Here is a 16,577-nt window from a genome sequence, read left to right as displayed (position 1 = left end):
TTTTAAACCAACCAGTCCTTTATTGGCCTTGGGTAAAGGATCCTCAAAACAGCAGCAGTAGGTGGTATTTCCACAAAATGATACTTTCCAAAGCCCTGATACTATCAGCCTTTAAACTACTGGCTACACGACAAATAGGAAGAAAATGTGTACTTTTTAAGTCTTTGTGATGATGATACATCTTATGACTGGACAGCTCACTGCCGTTTCATCTTGGGTCAGTAGCAAACAACCTGAGAGTTGTGGACAACTGCCTGAAGATCAATAGCATTAGCACAATTGGTACTTCTGGCAATGTCAGCAAAGCACTAAAGCACTAGATGAGTATAACAGCTGAAGTATCCTCTCAGAATTTGTCCAGCCAATATTATCTTGTTTGATTGCAATGTGAAATAATCAAATGAACTGACAAAATGCTGACTACAACTTTTAACAGTCATTCAGCACAGAGCCAGGACAAATCATGCCAAGCATTACCACTCTCATAATGGACTAAATTCACATAGCTGACTCTAAATATTGTGGTCTCCCCTGATCGATAGATGGTAGTCAGAAACAACAATGTTCAAACACAATAATATTCCTAATACAGAATAGTTTTTAGAGGACAGCATCTGTACTTAAGGGTTAACACACATCAGAATGGAGAAGTTTGTGCTTTCTGGATCATGCTACAATATCTGCTTTGTGGGTAAATAAAGCTTGGACTTCATTGGTCTCATCCAGCATCTTTCATAGCACTGTAACCTTTAGAAAAAAAAGAATAATAAACTCTCACAGTGTTCCTGGACATATAGCCAAATGAATTAATCAGAAACCAAATTTGGCTTTTTGGACCTACATCAATTATCATAAGACTTTCTATTTTTGCCTTATATCTAATAAAGCACTATTTACAACAGCAGAATGGAAACAGAAAACACATGACCATTCAATGCATGGAAATTTATGCATTTGAGCATGATGTTCTTTAGAGTCAACGTTTTTAAAACTGTTTTGCAAAGTGAACCCAGTTTCACTGAAGTTCACGGTTATAAAGAGATTTTTAAAGATAAAGTACAGAAGAAGAAAGCAAATATTTTCACTGTAAAAGGTAAGGATACACCCACTCCAGTTTTAACTTCTCAGGAGGCAGCTCTGTCCTAATGTCATCATAGTTTTCTACATCAGAAGGAATGAACATTGTGATTGGTCGACCCCGCATGAACATCTTGATATATTCTCCCTCTGTTAAAACAAAAAATACTAATTGTAGTGAGGTTAATTTTAATGTTCTGTTTAATGAAAACCTCAATAATAAGTTAGGCAAGGTGCAAAAAAAATTACTGTAATGTGACTGATTATTTTTACATGTGGATTTGATATTTACCCACACATAAAATTGCATACTCAAGAACTATACTATAACAACTCGTTGTCATTGGTATCTGTAGCAACACTTTGGATAAACTGTGCCTGTAGCATTTCATACATACATATACTTAGGAATAACTCACTCTCAAAGTGTAATCAGGACAAATCTTCAGATACCTAGGGTAACTTAAAATTCAATAGAGATAAATTAAATAACTGTTGTTAAAAAGCCCAAACAGCACTAGTTAGAATGTCTGAGTGACAAATAGGATGCACTGTATATCACACGTTCATTATAAGACTTAAAAAATAGAACGAGCGGAATTACGGAAACACTACATATTTTAACGCCCTTGAAAAGATGTTCCTCTTCTTCAAGGGTAATTTTTGAAGCGCGTCTCTGGCTGTGAACAGTCTCCAGCCTCGCTGTGAAGAGCACTCTAAAACAGCTTTAAAAGGCACTTGAGAGTGCTACAAACCACCTGCCTGTCCACAGCCCTAGTAACTGACATGAAACACAGAAAAAAGCTGAACACCACGTGGGCTTCTATGGCATAAATTACAGAAACCAAATCTTAAACATACTAATTAGCTGCATTCATTTAGATAGCAAGCTCCAATGGGAAAGGCTGTCAGTATACATGTATATCAAGAGAATACCATGAATGTCCATGACATTTAATAGCAAAAACAACAGACTTAATATCAAGGGTGTTGGTTAGAAAGTAGACAAACACCAGCAGACTCTCCCTATGCCTAAAGAATGGTGCCTGTGCCTGAAAGCTTGTAAAAACCCCCAGTTTTTCCAACTATATAGTTGGTCTAATAAAAGATATCACATTTACCCAAATAACCTTGACAGACTTGGTACAACACCCAAACCAACAAAGCTTACATGTATTATAATTTAACATTTTTATTTACTATAACATGGGCAAATATATCTAATAACTAGCTGAGGAACCCAAGGATATTCTCAATATATGAGAGACTGCTCATCAAAACTTTACTGGGTATGAGCTCTGATCCTGATAATTTCAACACTTCTGGCTTATGAACTAATTATTTAGTTATTTGGCAAGTTAGATATTTTAAGTTCAAATGTTCTGCTAATTCTAAATGAAGACGCTTTGACAAATTAGATAAATAAATGCGTGTAGTTGAATACTGATTCATGATGGAGATTAAACCACGTTTATAATTAGCTCTTGCTCAGCTGTTAAACCTGCTCTTCTCTTGCTTACACTATGTATTCAATTTAGAACTACAACACACTTAACTGTTGTTGGATTTTTATTTGCAAAAATGTCTTCAGTTGATTAACAGTATTCTCATTTTATGATATCTAATTGGAAGTTAGAAAGTAGAACCCAGCATACCTAATCTACTGAAGTCTCTGAGTTCAAAGAGCATGAAAATGAAATTTGGTTTTCTACTTTTAGTGTACAAACCTCCCAAACTTTAAGAATTTCAAGTGGTCTTTATAGTCCTGAAAGAAGAATCTCTCAACACTGGAAGAAAGCTGAGCAAGATTTTTCACACAATTCTCAACAAATTATAGTGTCAAAGCGACCTAAGCAGAACGTCACTAAAAGTCATAATTTTTCAATACAGTGCCAATGATTTCTATATATAAGGAACTGTAATGACTAAGTCCACATAAAAATAAGCCAGGAATAAATGGAGAATCATTTCCCAGTATATAGGTTACAACTACATATCTTTTGATCAAATGTCTGCACTGCTTAGTTATATTTCTGGGGAACGCAAGAGATTTGTATTGACAATGTGTTGATCCAAATGTTTAGAAACTTAATTCCAAATCAAGCCTCTGATTACTTCCTGTTCTTTCCCTCAAATATATATGTTTTATTGCGCACACCTTAAGCAAGGATTGGCTAAGAACAGAAATAAAGAACACTTTCTTAAAATCTTGTTCATGCTGTAATTATTTAAGATGCACATTACATACTGCCACAAGATACAAAGAAGCAATCCCAATGGAACCTTACACAAGCCTATTTCAAGAATGAACATTCTTGGAGCATATAGGCTCTTTAACCAGTCCTATGAGATTCATGCAAAAGGCACCATAAACCTAGCCTCAACCTCTTGCTTCCCTGATTGGACTGTAAGTACAAACATCATGTTCAGTCCCTAGAGATGGGAATAACTTGCACTGTAACCTAATTAGGAAAAGACAGAGGTGAGACTTCAAAAGGAGGCCCAGTAGAAATTTTGGCTAAGAAGGAAAAGTACAGTAATGAGGGGCCTTGAGGAAGGGAGATTATCTACAATGTCATCAGGTACAGATCTCTGCATTTCCCCATGAAAGAGACTGCATTATTGGCTTCACCAGAACTTTGTGTCGTTTCACGATTACTCTAATGATATGAACTTTAAATGTATTTAATCAAGATGTATAAACCAAGTATTATTTGATTAAGACTCTCCCTCAAGGAGAAGAAAAATAGATGCATATACACACACATGGGCGCACATGAGCGTTGCTTAAGGCTGTAAAATATCATTTCTTACATATAACTTTCAAGGCAATTATAGTATTAATGCAAAAGTGTTTTGAAATAGAACAGATGATGGCAGCATATCAACAAAAGCATTTCCAAACAGAATGTACTTGTCTAGGGCCATATTCCTGGAAATACTAGCTAAGAAAATCAGGAGTTTAACTTCCTTTCAGTTCATACTGGCTTAATTACTATGTTTAAGAAGATCCCATTGAAATGGTATCCTTCCAACTTTTTAACAGTTTTCTGGGTACAAAAAGATTTCAGATCCATCTCATCTGATCTATCGGAACAGAGTAATCCTGATAATTATATTCATTTTTTTCTAACTCTACTCTGAAGCATACTTCTTCTGCTACATCCCAGGATTTCATTTGCCTTTTCATGGCTGTGTCACACTGATGGGTTCATAGTCATCCCGAGATCACTAATACATGCCAGTCTCTCTCTTCCTCAGTCTCTTCCAACTGATGAATTCCCAGCAGAGATTCTTCTTACTAGTTCCTAAGAGAATGATCATGTATTTTGTTGAATTTCATCCACTTCTATTACTTGATTCCTCATGGTTATCCAGTTTTTCTTTTATTATTCCAGTCCTCATCCATACCTATGGTGCCACTAACTTTGGGCAATCAGCAGACTTCATGTGCACACTCCTACTGCATGTGTGTGTCTGTAGGTCATTTACAAAAAATATTATACAAGATCAACTAGTCCCCTAGTACTTCACAGTGCAACAGTTGCACAGGATATTTAGGCATGATTAAATAATGTCCGTTCAGGACAACATAACAAAGGTATGATTGTAGCATTTGCCAACATACCCTGCTAGCTGAATCTAGCTTTCATAGGGCGCCTCTACATGAGTGCCGCGGTTGCTCTGATATGCTGGAATTCCAGCATGTTGGAGCAGACTCGATTAATTGAGTCTGCTGGAGCACAGCCATTGCCACCCTCCAACAGCCTCCTGCATCTCATGTATCAGTGTCCCCACGCTTAAAAATGGCAGCAGGGGTTCTTGAACTAAAGCTCATTGAACAAGGTTTAGTTCAAGTGCCCCCACTGCCATTTTTAAGCATGGGATCACTGATACAGGAGACACAGCAGCACTGTAATTAGAGCAACTCTTAGAACTGCTCTCATTAAAGTGCTGCTCTCTTACCCCCGAATCATGTGTAAAATTGCCCATGGGTAATTATAGCGATAGAGACATAATGATTTGGCTTCAGACTGTGTCTACCAAAGTATGTAGCCAGAATTCCTGGTGATAGGTTTTGTATAGACAAGGCAAAGCCAATAGACAGGTATGGCTAGCATATATTAAGTAACACCTTTATTCTGCTGTGGACAATCTTAAACCAATCCCCTACCCACCCTGCAATTCAGCTGTTAACCCCCATCTTCTCCAGCTTCATGAATAATTTCCCATCTGGTACAATACTGAATACTCTACTGGTGTCCAAGGCAGATGAGATCTATCACATTTCTTTTGTCTAGAAAATCAGATTTCAGATTAGTTTTAAAAAACAGCCAGATTTAACTCTCACTGATTTTTACAGGGAATAGAGTAGGAAGATTACTCCCTGTGCAGCATTTGTAAATGAAGACTGAATGAAGAGGAAAAAAAAAGAACCTTAATTGGTACAATGAGAGACACATAACCAGAGAAGGAAGAGCAGCTGTAGTTGTTGAGATTAGGGTATATCATTTCAGAAGTGCAAACAGTAATTAGAACACACACAAGGTAACAAGAAGGCTTGATGATAACAATGAGGGAAAAATCAATCTCAATAATTCTCTTGGAAAAAGACTGTAAGACTAAAGAAACAATTTGGTACAAAGTTCCATTTTTCAGTCCCAGTGGGCACGTCTACATGTGTACTTTACTGCGCATGAAACTAATTTAATGCACAGTAAAGCGTCACCATTTAAACACGCACTGTAATTAGTGTTCAGTACATTAATTTACTCCACCATAGGATGGTACCATCAGACACGGGTACTGTTCTATGCTGTAGTAAACTACTGTGCTTAAATACACATGTAGACAGTAATGTTTGGATTAGTTTACTCTGGCTCAAATTGATCCGGATTATATTCAGTCACATTAACTGTACATGTAAATGTGCCCAGTCTGTACATAACACTGGCATTGCAAATGCTATTGGAGAATTTTTTGTCTAGTGCTTAAAGTAACAGCATTTCCAGATGCACTTTACAGCTGACCAGCTGCCACTGTTTCATCTGTCCACTCTCTTCTGCTCCAAATGGACATGAATAGGGTGCTGTTTTAGGTTACCATTAAACCACAGTAAATCCAAAAAATATTAGGCAGCCTTAAAATTAGAATGGTTTCAGAGTAAGGCTTAATGCCATCTCAGACCTCCACAAATGTGACTTGCCACTAGAGGGCCTGATGAGCAGGGGTGCAGACAAGAGCCAGGACTCTCTTCTCTCCTCTTGGGTGGGAGAAGAGGCGGGGAAGGTAGCATGGTCCCATTCCAGCCTCGGAGGGAGACGGCTGGTGTGCACAGAGCTGACAAGCACAGACAGCTGGCTCCATACAAGCTGCCTGCAAAGGGCTCTGTCAAATCAGACCTCAGGCTCCTTGACCCATCACTGCCCTTGTTCCCCACCCCACCACCCGAAGCCTTGCTTGGGGCTGTCTGTGACTTTAAGCTGGGTGCAAGGCATGGGAAAACTTCAATTAAGCTCAGTCTACCTGAGGGTAACTGAAATTTTATCACATGTCTGGCTCTTTCCCTCTGTTCTCTCCTGTCCAGGTGAGTGGGGGGGGGCGGGAGGGGGCAGCTTTCTTTCAAGCCTCCTCCCCACCCACCCCCCAAGCCTGGTCCAGGGTGGAGGGGGCTGTACAAAGCTGGGGGTGGGGGGTGGGCCTGGGGAAGCATGCTGTCTCATGATTGCACATCACTCCCTGGAACTGGGAGTTGAGGCCTGGTGGCAAGATCAGGAGAAATCTGCAGGATGGAAAGGGGTAGAAGGGCTGGGACCTGTCCATCCTGAGTTGCTGGAGGACTGCAAATTGATTGTTTTATCTCTGGGGAGCTGGGTAAAAATACCCTATCTTGACATGAATAGAACAACTCAAAGATAACCCTTGCCCCAAGTGGTTTAACTTTAAAACACTTACAGGATACTTAGAATGGTTTCACATCCTTTAACGTGTGACAGCTCCTGTTTTAAGTGCCTTTAGAATGGTTTAAAAGTAACCTGTGTCAGCATCCTAAGCTTCTATAACTACATTTGTTTCATTGCAGTTTAAAGTATAGTGCCTAGCTCCACTACACTGGCATTGGAGTGAACAGACAAAACAATTACATAATTTCAGCTGACAGATTCTAGGAGCTACATCTTTCCTCTGCACTCTTCAAATGGTTCAAGTATTGTACTCTGTTCATAGCCCACAGCTATAGCACACAGAGCCCAAGTTTAGACATGAGTTGTAAAAATAGTACTGTGTTAAATTAAGTACTCTAATCTGAGAAAAAGGCAGGTAAGGATTGGCATGCTGACCAAAACATTCTTCTCCAGGAACACCATTATTATAACATCAAAGAGTTGGGAATGATATCAAGTTTCATATATTACATTCCACTGCTTCAATTCAGGATGCATTTTCCTGCAATTTTTTGAGCAACCCCAGAAATTAAACAGCAAGGGAATCCATACACCATTAATGCCCCTGAAGGATCACCTTTAAACTGTAATGATCTCCCCTGGGTTGGTTATAGTGGCATCAGGGCCAGATCAGTTTTATAGTTGCACACATGAAAGATTTGGCCCAATAAATATTTAAGTAAGGTGATGGTATAGATTCCACTCTACTTCCTCAGGCTCTGCTTCATTATTAACACATTTTTATGGGGCTAAGAATTACCCTGCACTTTATAGAATAAAGCATGGTTCCTGCTGCAAAAAAATTAAATTATAAGGACACCAAGACAAACAGGTTTTGGAAAAGGGGAGTATATAGAACCCTCAAAGAAGCAGGAAAACAAAGTATGAGGAGAACTAAGAGACTGGAAATTCAAGAAAGCTTTCACAAGAAAGAACAAATAGATATGTGGAAGGCAGGAGAAACACCAGGTAGGATGGGAACAGACAAGTACTCCTTTAACTTTGGTAGATTATTTGTGACCTTGATCTGAAAGGTTTCTTTGTAACTGAAATGATGGAAATCAAGTTGGGGGACTGAGGAGACAGAGGAGTTGGGAAACAAGATGAAAGCTAGAGAGGCAGAGGGCATAAGGGAAGGTTTCTATTGGAAAATGCCTGCTAGCTATTATCTGGAAGAGTATGAAGTGCAACGTTAATGAAATGGGCTCATGCTACAATCGCGGGGTCTTAAAATACTGCCTAGCCTACAAGGAGAGAAAGTGTAAGTCTTTACTGTTTCTCAGAGTTAATCGGGGGAATTCATTCTGCCAGACAAGCTGTCACCCACAAGCCCTGGATGCTGAGTATCTAGGAAAGAAAACAAGCACACTAAAGAAGAAACAAAGTATAGGGACCTAACAGCTTGATTTTAGTGTACTTCAGCTGAAGTACACTGAAATATATCAGCTAATTCATCTAGGGGAAGGAAGTTCAAAACACTGGTATTCCAGTCAAATGAGGAAAACAGTAATGGTGAGAGTCATATGGATAAGAGTAGACAGCAAATTAGATACGATATCAAAGTGACATGATAGCAAAAGCAAAAACAACAAAAAGGTTAATTCAATTTGGCATTGCACAAGGGAAGTCAGCACATTATGGAGGAGAATTAAAAAAGGAGCAATAGCCCAGGAGCACTAGCACCTGAAACACTGCATTAATTTCTTAGATGAATATGGAAGGATTGCAGAGGAAAGTAATAAAAAAACAAACAAACAAACGACCAGGCACTGAAGAGAATAGCTTAGGAGTAAAAGATCAAAGAAACATATTTATATTGAGCTATGAGATGACTAAATGGGGGTGAGGGACATGAAAGCTGTCTATAAATATTTGATGGATATTAACATTAGTAGGATGGAACCAAGAAAGGAAAAATTCCTCCCTGACTACCATGAAGAGTTGCTTGATAATCAGATACGTCTCAGCATGTACGACAGTCTCCCGGGGCAAGAGAAAGAGCTGAAAGGGATGTGGTTTCCAAAACAAGACTGGACAAAATATAGAAAATGTATTTTAGTAAATAACCTTCTCCTGTTAAAGAGACAGCTTGGAAAGCCTAACCAAACTTGGCCATATACCATTTCTAGAATAGGAAGAATCAGCATGGCATATTTGGGAAGAATCTGTATATTACAGTAGCAGATGAGGCTCAAACTGCAGCAAGCAGGTGTTCAAATAGTATGGTGATGAGCACAACATACACTTAACCATTATAATAGTCGAGAGAGATTAATTTGTAGGGGAGGATGTCCTCTCAACTCTATATGTTGTACACCTGGTGAGCTCTATAACAATCAGACAAAATTTAAAGCACACGGCTCAATCCCATTTGTTTACGTCATCTGAACTTTGGTCTGCTTTTAAACTAATGCTGATGTTTATAAACTAAAGAACAAATGTAAAATTAAAAGCAGCTCAGATAAGCATTACAAAAATCTATAAGTAATTTGTTTAATCAACCTACCATGTGTAATGTAAATATATGACTTTTTACCTCATCTGTTAATTATCCCTGAACCTCTCCAGGCAGTTCTGTTCAGTGAAAACATTGTTTCTAATTTTGATGTTAACCTCTTTCCCAACAGTCCTACCATCCAAGAACTTTATACATCCACTATGTTGGGACCCATCTTGGAGCTAGCTCCCAGCTCAGAGGTGCTTCCAGCATTGCAGCACAATCTGTGACCAGCCAAACCACCAAGCTCATTAGACCACACGGTTCTTATATGACAAAGCTAACACATAGCTGAAATTTTTCCACAATGATGCATCAAGGTTTGCTTAAACCTGAAATCAGGGCCTAGAGAAAATAATGTTGAAACTACATATATATTTCATAAATTCTGTCCATCTACTACTACTTTCTTAACAGGTGACATTCTGGCTCCAATAGAGTCAATGGAAACATTTAAATGGACTTCCAGAAGGTCAGAATTTAACCTAGGGTTTTCTATGGCCCCAGGCAGATGTTATACTTAACCAGGTAATCACGCCTTAGAAATGTAAAATGTGTTGTTACATGGCATTCACTGAAGGATCCAATTTATAATTCCAACAATTGCACTCCCTGCTGTGCCACAGATGTATGTCAGGACATGTGATTTTGGGATCAGGGATTAGATCCCAATTGCACCTTACTTAAAGCTAATACATGGTCTCAGGCTCTCCCTGCACCAGGAAGTTGAAACCCAGATGCCTGCAATCAGATGGTTGTCAGCTGGGGCCAGGGACTGAACTGAGGTGTAGAACCAGTCCCAGCCTGATTCCCAGTTGTAATCAGCTGATTGTCAAAATCCAAACTGGGAGACGCACACTTGTCCCTGGGCATAGGGACCCTGGGATCGCCTGAACCTGAGGCCCAAGTATACTGGAATGAAAAAAAAAAACCTGTTGTGTACTGCCCAGCTGGAAGATGCACGTGGTTTTTACAGGTCCTAAAACATGGGGGACCCTGGGATTAGGCTGTGGCAGCTCAATCCTGAAGTCCTGGTACACTGGAATTATAGAAACAATGCGTGTCCCGCAGCTTGCGTTTTGACAATCAGCTGATTGGAGCTGGGGATCAGACTGGGACAGGTTCCAGACCTCAGTTCAGTCCCTGACCCCAGCTGACAGTAGGCACTCTGGTTTCAACTTTCTGGTGTGAGGGGAGCCTATCATGCACTGACCTTAAGTAAAGTGCAATTGGGATCTTATCTCTGATCCCAAAAATCATGTGTCCTGCCATGCATATGTGGCATGGCATGGGTGCAATTGCTGGAATTGTGGATCAGATCCCACCATGTCTTTAAATAAATGCCATGCAACACAGTTTACACTTTTAAGATTAAATTAACCCTCCTGGGTTGCGCACATATTTTCTAACATCTCCAGTGCATAGTGACCTTGGGATTGGGGAAAGGTTCCTTGATCCTGGGGATTCCCGGGTACTGAGGATGGTAGAAATCTATGTACACATGGTTTTTAAAGGTCTGCAGTGCAGTGTGCCCAAGCTCTGGGAGACACTCCTTGATGGTAGGGCTTACGTCAGGGGGTTTGGTTTTGATCTCAGTCTGACTGGGTAGGAGACAGATGCATCTTGGACCCTGGGGCTGACCCATGCTGGCTCCTGACACTCAGCTGCATTTTGAGATCTCTCATGAGCCAACCCCAACCAGCCACATGTTAAATATAATTTGAGATACAACAAGCAACAAAATCATTACACATTATATGGAATCACTTCATGGCTTGTTTACTGTATCATGTCTTAAATTGACCTGAACATGTGGCCAAGTTAGTATTGAAGAGTTATTAAGCTGTTAATCATGTCTTAAATGTAACACATGCTAGGGGCCCAAAGGATTTCAACACATAAGCTGTTTGCAGATGTTAAAAAAATGAAATGGTGCATTACTTTAAACTCGGCATGCTCCATACCAAGCCCAGCACAAGCCTAGAAGAAGCATCATGTTAATTGGATCTGGCTCACCCAACATCTGTAGAGATTGGGCACTTAAGTGGGGCTCTTTATTGGTGTTTTTATCTAATAGCTGATTGACTCAACTTTAGATAAAAGCACCAAAAAGTCCTTCTGAAGTTCCCAATCTATACAGACACTGTGGAGCTGTGTCAAACTACTGCACTACTTCTTCTGGTAAAGCACTTTTTGTTTTCTTCCCCATGTCTGCAAGCAGGCATGCTTGCTGGCAAACTACGCCAGGCAAAACCAATTCTGTGGTCCTCACTCACACAAGTTGCATGGACTCACAAAGATGTGTTCCTCTGGTAACTGTAACAGTCAGTCTACACTTCGCAGAAAAGGAAAAATATAGTAGACTACAGGAAGAAAAGTATTGGAAATTAATGAAGGAGTGGATTATTGCGACTGAATTTAGGAATGTATTGCATGTTTTTCATAAATTCCTTTTCAAGTGGCAATTTTTCCATCCAAAAATATCTTTGGAATTGTAGACTATAATGAGTCATACCAGAAGCTGTTATCACTTTAAGATGTACAGGAACAAGCAACTGGCATCCCAATGAAAACGAACATTTTTATCTTCTTAAGATATCTAAATTTTTTTCAGCCTTCTCTGTTGTTCTGGGCATTGAATCATGCATACTTTATAAGCAGTGCCTTAAAATATGCTTCTGCTGAAATGAGAAAATAGAACGCTTCAGTAGATTGTGGTGAACACCTGTTAGTGAAAACCTGAAAAGAATAACTTGAACTAACAACCTAGTAATGCTGGGGTAAACACCTGCCTATTCACTCATGTTTTATTGGATTTCACAAGATGGACAATACATCTTTCAGTACCGAGTCTTGTTCCAGAAAATAAACTTAGAAATCAAAAGGAAGGCATTCCTACAACAGACAAAAACAAAAAGGAATGAAGCAAATATTAACTAGGTATGATTACCATTGCTGACTCAGCCCTGCCCCTTTTTCATATATATACAATGGATTCAGCTGTTGTCTGGATAATACTAGGGTTTGAGTGAGGATTATCTAGCTGCAAGTTGACTCAAAACACAGAGGTAATATTAGTGGGGATGAGGAAGTAAACAATTATATTCTTATACAAAAGACCATTATTTTTGCCACAGACCACCAGACCAGGAGGAAGTGGTGGATGAGGCTTTCTTTGAACAGCTAGTGGAAGTTTCCTGATCACAGGCCCTGATTCTCATGGGGGACTTCAGTCACCCTGACATCTGCTGGGAGGGCAATACAGCAGTGCATATAGGCAATCCAGGAAGTTTTTGGAGAGCATTGGGGACAACTTCCTCGTGCAAGTGCTGGAGCGGCCCACTAGGGGCCATGCTCTTCTTGATCTGCTGCTCACAAACAGGTAATAATTGGTGGGGGGATGTAGAAGTGGATGGCAAGTTGGGCAGCAGTGACTACAGGATGATCAAGTTCAGGATCCTGACAAAAGGCAGAAAGAAGAACAGCAGAGTAAGGACCCTGGACTTCAGAAAAGCAGACTATGACTCTCTCAGGGAACTCATGGACAGGATCCCCTGGGAGGCCAGTCTGAAGGGGAAAGGAGTCCAGGAGAGCTGGTTGTATTTTAAAGAAACCTTATTGAGGGTGCAGGAAAAAAACCCAAATCAAAACACCCTGATGTACAGGAAGACTAGGAAGTGTGGCAGAAGACCAGCTTGGTTTAGCAGGGAACTCTTCAGTAAGCTAAATCACAAAAAGGAAGCTTACAAGAAGTAGAAACTTAGACAAACAACTAGGAAACACTATAAAAGAGTATTACTTGGGCATGCAGAGATGAAGTGCCAAAGCACAACTGGAGTTGCAGCTAGTAAGGGATGTGAAGGGTAACAAGAAGGGTTTCTACAAGTATGTTAGTAAAAAGAGGAGGATCAGGGAAAGTGGGGGTCCCTTACTGAATGGTGGAGGTAACCTAGTGACAAATGATTTGGAAAAGGCTGAAGACTCAATGCCTTTTTTGCTTCAGTCTTCACAGCCAAGGTCAGCTGTGAAGACTGACCTTGAGTCTGAAGACCTAGTCTGAAGCAACACAGTTTGGGGAAGAGGTGAGCAGCCAACAGTGGCAAAAAACAGGTTAGGGATTATTTAGAAAAGCTGGACATATACAAGTCTATGGGGCCAGACATGATGCACTCAAGGGTGCTGAGGGAGTTGGCTGATGTCACTGCAGAGCCACTGGCCATTATTTTTGAAAACTCATGGCAATCAGAAGAGGTCCCAGATGACTGGAAAAAGGCAAACATTGTGCCCATATATATTTAAGAAAGAGAAAAAGGAAGATTCAGGGAACTACAGACTGGTCAGCCTCACCTCAGCCCCTTGAAAAATCATGGAGCAGATCCTCAAGGAATCCATTTCAAAGCACTTGTAGAAGAAGTAATTGATTAGGAGCATTCCGCATGGATTCACCAGGGGCAAGCCATGCCTGAACAACCTGATCGCCTTCTATAATGAGATGACTGGCTCTGTGGATGTGGGGTAACCAGTGGATGTAGTATATCTTGATTTTAGCAAGGCTTTTGATATGGTCTCCCAAAACATTCTTGCAGGCAAGCTAAGGAAAGACAAAGCCTTAGCTGGGATGATCTAGTTGGGGATGGTCCTGCTTTGAACAGGTGGTTGGACTACATGGCCTCCTGAGTTCCCTTCCAACCCTAATTTTCTATCATTCTATGAAAAGGGCACAGCTTATCCCTGGTAGGACATCTAGGATGCTTTGCCTATGCTGTTTAGAGACTTATCTTACACAAAACAATGCCAACATAGAAACTATGGCCAAGAGTCCGTTTTTGCATCACCCCCTAGCAGAAATATGAAACTCTGCTGTGGTCGTAGGTCCCTTGCTCACTCTAAGAATACGTTATGTAACATGCTCTGCACAGGGCTACACACCAAGACCATTTAGAAAATAAGGCCAGCTCAGAAAACAGCTGTTTATCATCAGTGCAGTGCATCAGAAAGAAGGATGTATGTGATAAGACACCTGTGGAGAAATGTCAGCCAGCCTGTGGGTTTCCCCATGGATCTAAAAATTTGGTGGTGGGGGAATGATGGCAGTATTGTCACTCCCCTGCTGCCAAATGTCCAGGCCAATGGGGAGACCATTGCATCGAATAACACAGCCTTGCCTTCTAGACTGTGCCCATGCATGGTCACTCCAGAGCATGGCCAGATATGCATGAGGGATTCACCCTGGGTACAGCCTGGATCACACCTGTGGGCCAACCCTGCTCTGTTCACCTGGCCTGCAGAGCCAGAAGGTTGGGCGCCATTGATGTAAGGATATAAAACCAGAGAAGACTATGAAGTAGAAAGATGAGAAACCAAAGATCACTTTTTGGAAAGTATGAAGATGGAAGAGGGAGCAGAGACCCTCAGTCGACAAACAGATGTCATATTTTGCTCAGGATAAACCATTTTATTGCAGGATAGAGTTCAACTGTTCAGACATCTGCATCCAGTGTCCTAGAATACATCTTAGAATGGTTCACTGGATAAGAAGTGCTACGTTTAATTTGGGACATCACAAAGTAAATCTAAATAGTTATCCTAGGATGGCATAATTGAATTAATGGCAGAAAAGCAGCAGTGCATTCTCTGCTACTCAGTATATCCTGGTTAGAAAGGTGATGTGTGTACATGCTGATGCTAGGATATTGCTGTTCTGGGGCAAAGATAAGCATAACTTGTCTAGGGACAAATGCAATATCTGTTCCTAGCCATAAAAACCTCTGGGATATGTTTACTGATTTGGGATATGTTTGGGAGATGTTTACCATCTGAAGAGTTTAAGAGGTAAGTATTTTCTCAGGGTTGTTGGCTGTAGCTGTGTTGATCTAAGGACACCGGCAGACAAGGTTCTTTGGGTAAATATGATATCATTTATTAGACCAACTCAAATAGTTGGAAAAATTCTGCTTTGCATCCTTTCAGGTACAAACACCCTTCTTCAGGCAGGCATTCCCTCTGCCTGAAGAAGAGTGTTTGTACATGAAAGATTGAAAAGAAGTATTTGCTCTGAATTTTTGTATGCAGATTTCATAGCTTTGAGCCATTTGTGAGAGACAGAGAATTAGATTAGTTTTAGATTAATTCTCTCTTGCACCTCACACCTTGCAATTTCATAATTAAATTAAGAGATAATGTAAATGCAATAGGCTGTTTTCACAAGATAAAAGAATTCCTGCTGCTAAGTCACTGTGGTCAAAGCTAAATACCCAGAGAGCATGTAGCTTGCTCTGAGGCAAACATGTACCAAAATCTGAGCCACGTCTAAATTACTGCAAAGCACCAATATGATTCAAAAAAGAATAGTCTGAGTCAAACATGCATGCAGTAGCAATTTCAGGATTTCAAAGCAACTACAATTTTCATCTTCCATCTGGTTATCCTGTAAAAGCTTATTCTAATATAACAGTGAGCAATTTTAATCAAATCAGCCTGTCAACATATCTTGGATTTCTTCTTGTAGTGTTTCATCCATGAAAGACTTATCAACTTTAATGGAAGTTGGGGGGCCTTAACTGGCACGGCTTCCTTCCTTTTAGATCACTAGGAACACGGACAGATGTAACAATTCTATCAATACCAAAGAATACCAATAAGAGCTGTTATGATGCTGCAACTGTTATGTCCTTTTCATCCTGCAGCTAAGTGTCAAATCTCTCAACTTTTATTCCTTTAAGCCTTTAACTTTAGCTTACTCTGAGTCAAAGTTAGGTTAATTTAGCTAATCCACATCACTACAGGGTCATAAAGATGTAAGACATAAAAGCTGATGCACAACAGATCATAACAGCTGACATACTACATGATATTAAAGTAATTTCATAACTAGTATAAAGACAACTTCTGTTTAAAAACGTGTTAACCAGAGCAGTGGGGTGGGGAAGGATGCACTATAGTTAAGCACAACCAGCTAACACTTTTTAAATCCTAATTATCCTTGTTCACATTAGGGACAGAACCATGTTTAATAATGTTTTAGTGAAAACAGTCTCTTAGGCTGTTTTTCTCTTTAATTA

General features: G+C 40.1%; 1 protein-coding gene across 5 annotated transcripts in view; it reads right to left on the bottom strand.

Moving 5' to 3' along the window:
- EML4 (EMAP like 4) overlaps window positions 1-16,577 on the bottom strand; it is a 232,190-nt gene that overhangs the window by 51,943 nt on the left and 163,670 nt on the right. For all 5 annotated transcript variants that reach the window (XM_014598136.3, XM_019483248.2, XM_019483245.2 and 2 more), the window contains one exon: window positions 1,104-1,227. In XM_014598136.3, coding sequence (XP_014453622.1) covers window positions 1,104-1,227 — 124 coding nt within the window. The remainder of the gene's footprint in view (window positions 1-1,103; window positions 1,228-16,577) is intronic.

This window comes from Alligator mississippiensis, chromosome 1 (genome assembly GCF_030867095.1).
Source record: "Alligator mississippiensis isolate rAllMis1 chromosome 1, rAllMis1, whole genome shotgun sequence".
Lineage (NCBI taxonomy): Eukaryota > Metazoa > Chordata > Crocodylia > Alligatoridae > Alligator > Alligator mississippiensis.
The sequence above is the reverse complement of the archived record's forward strand: the minus strand, read 5'-3'. Positions and strand labels throughout refer to the sequence as shown.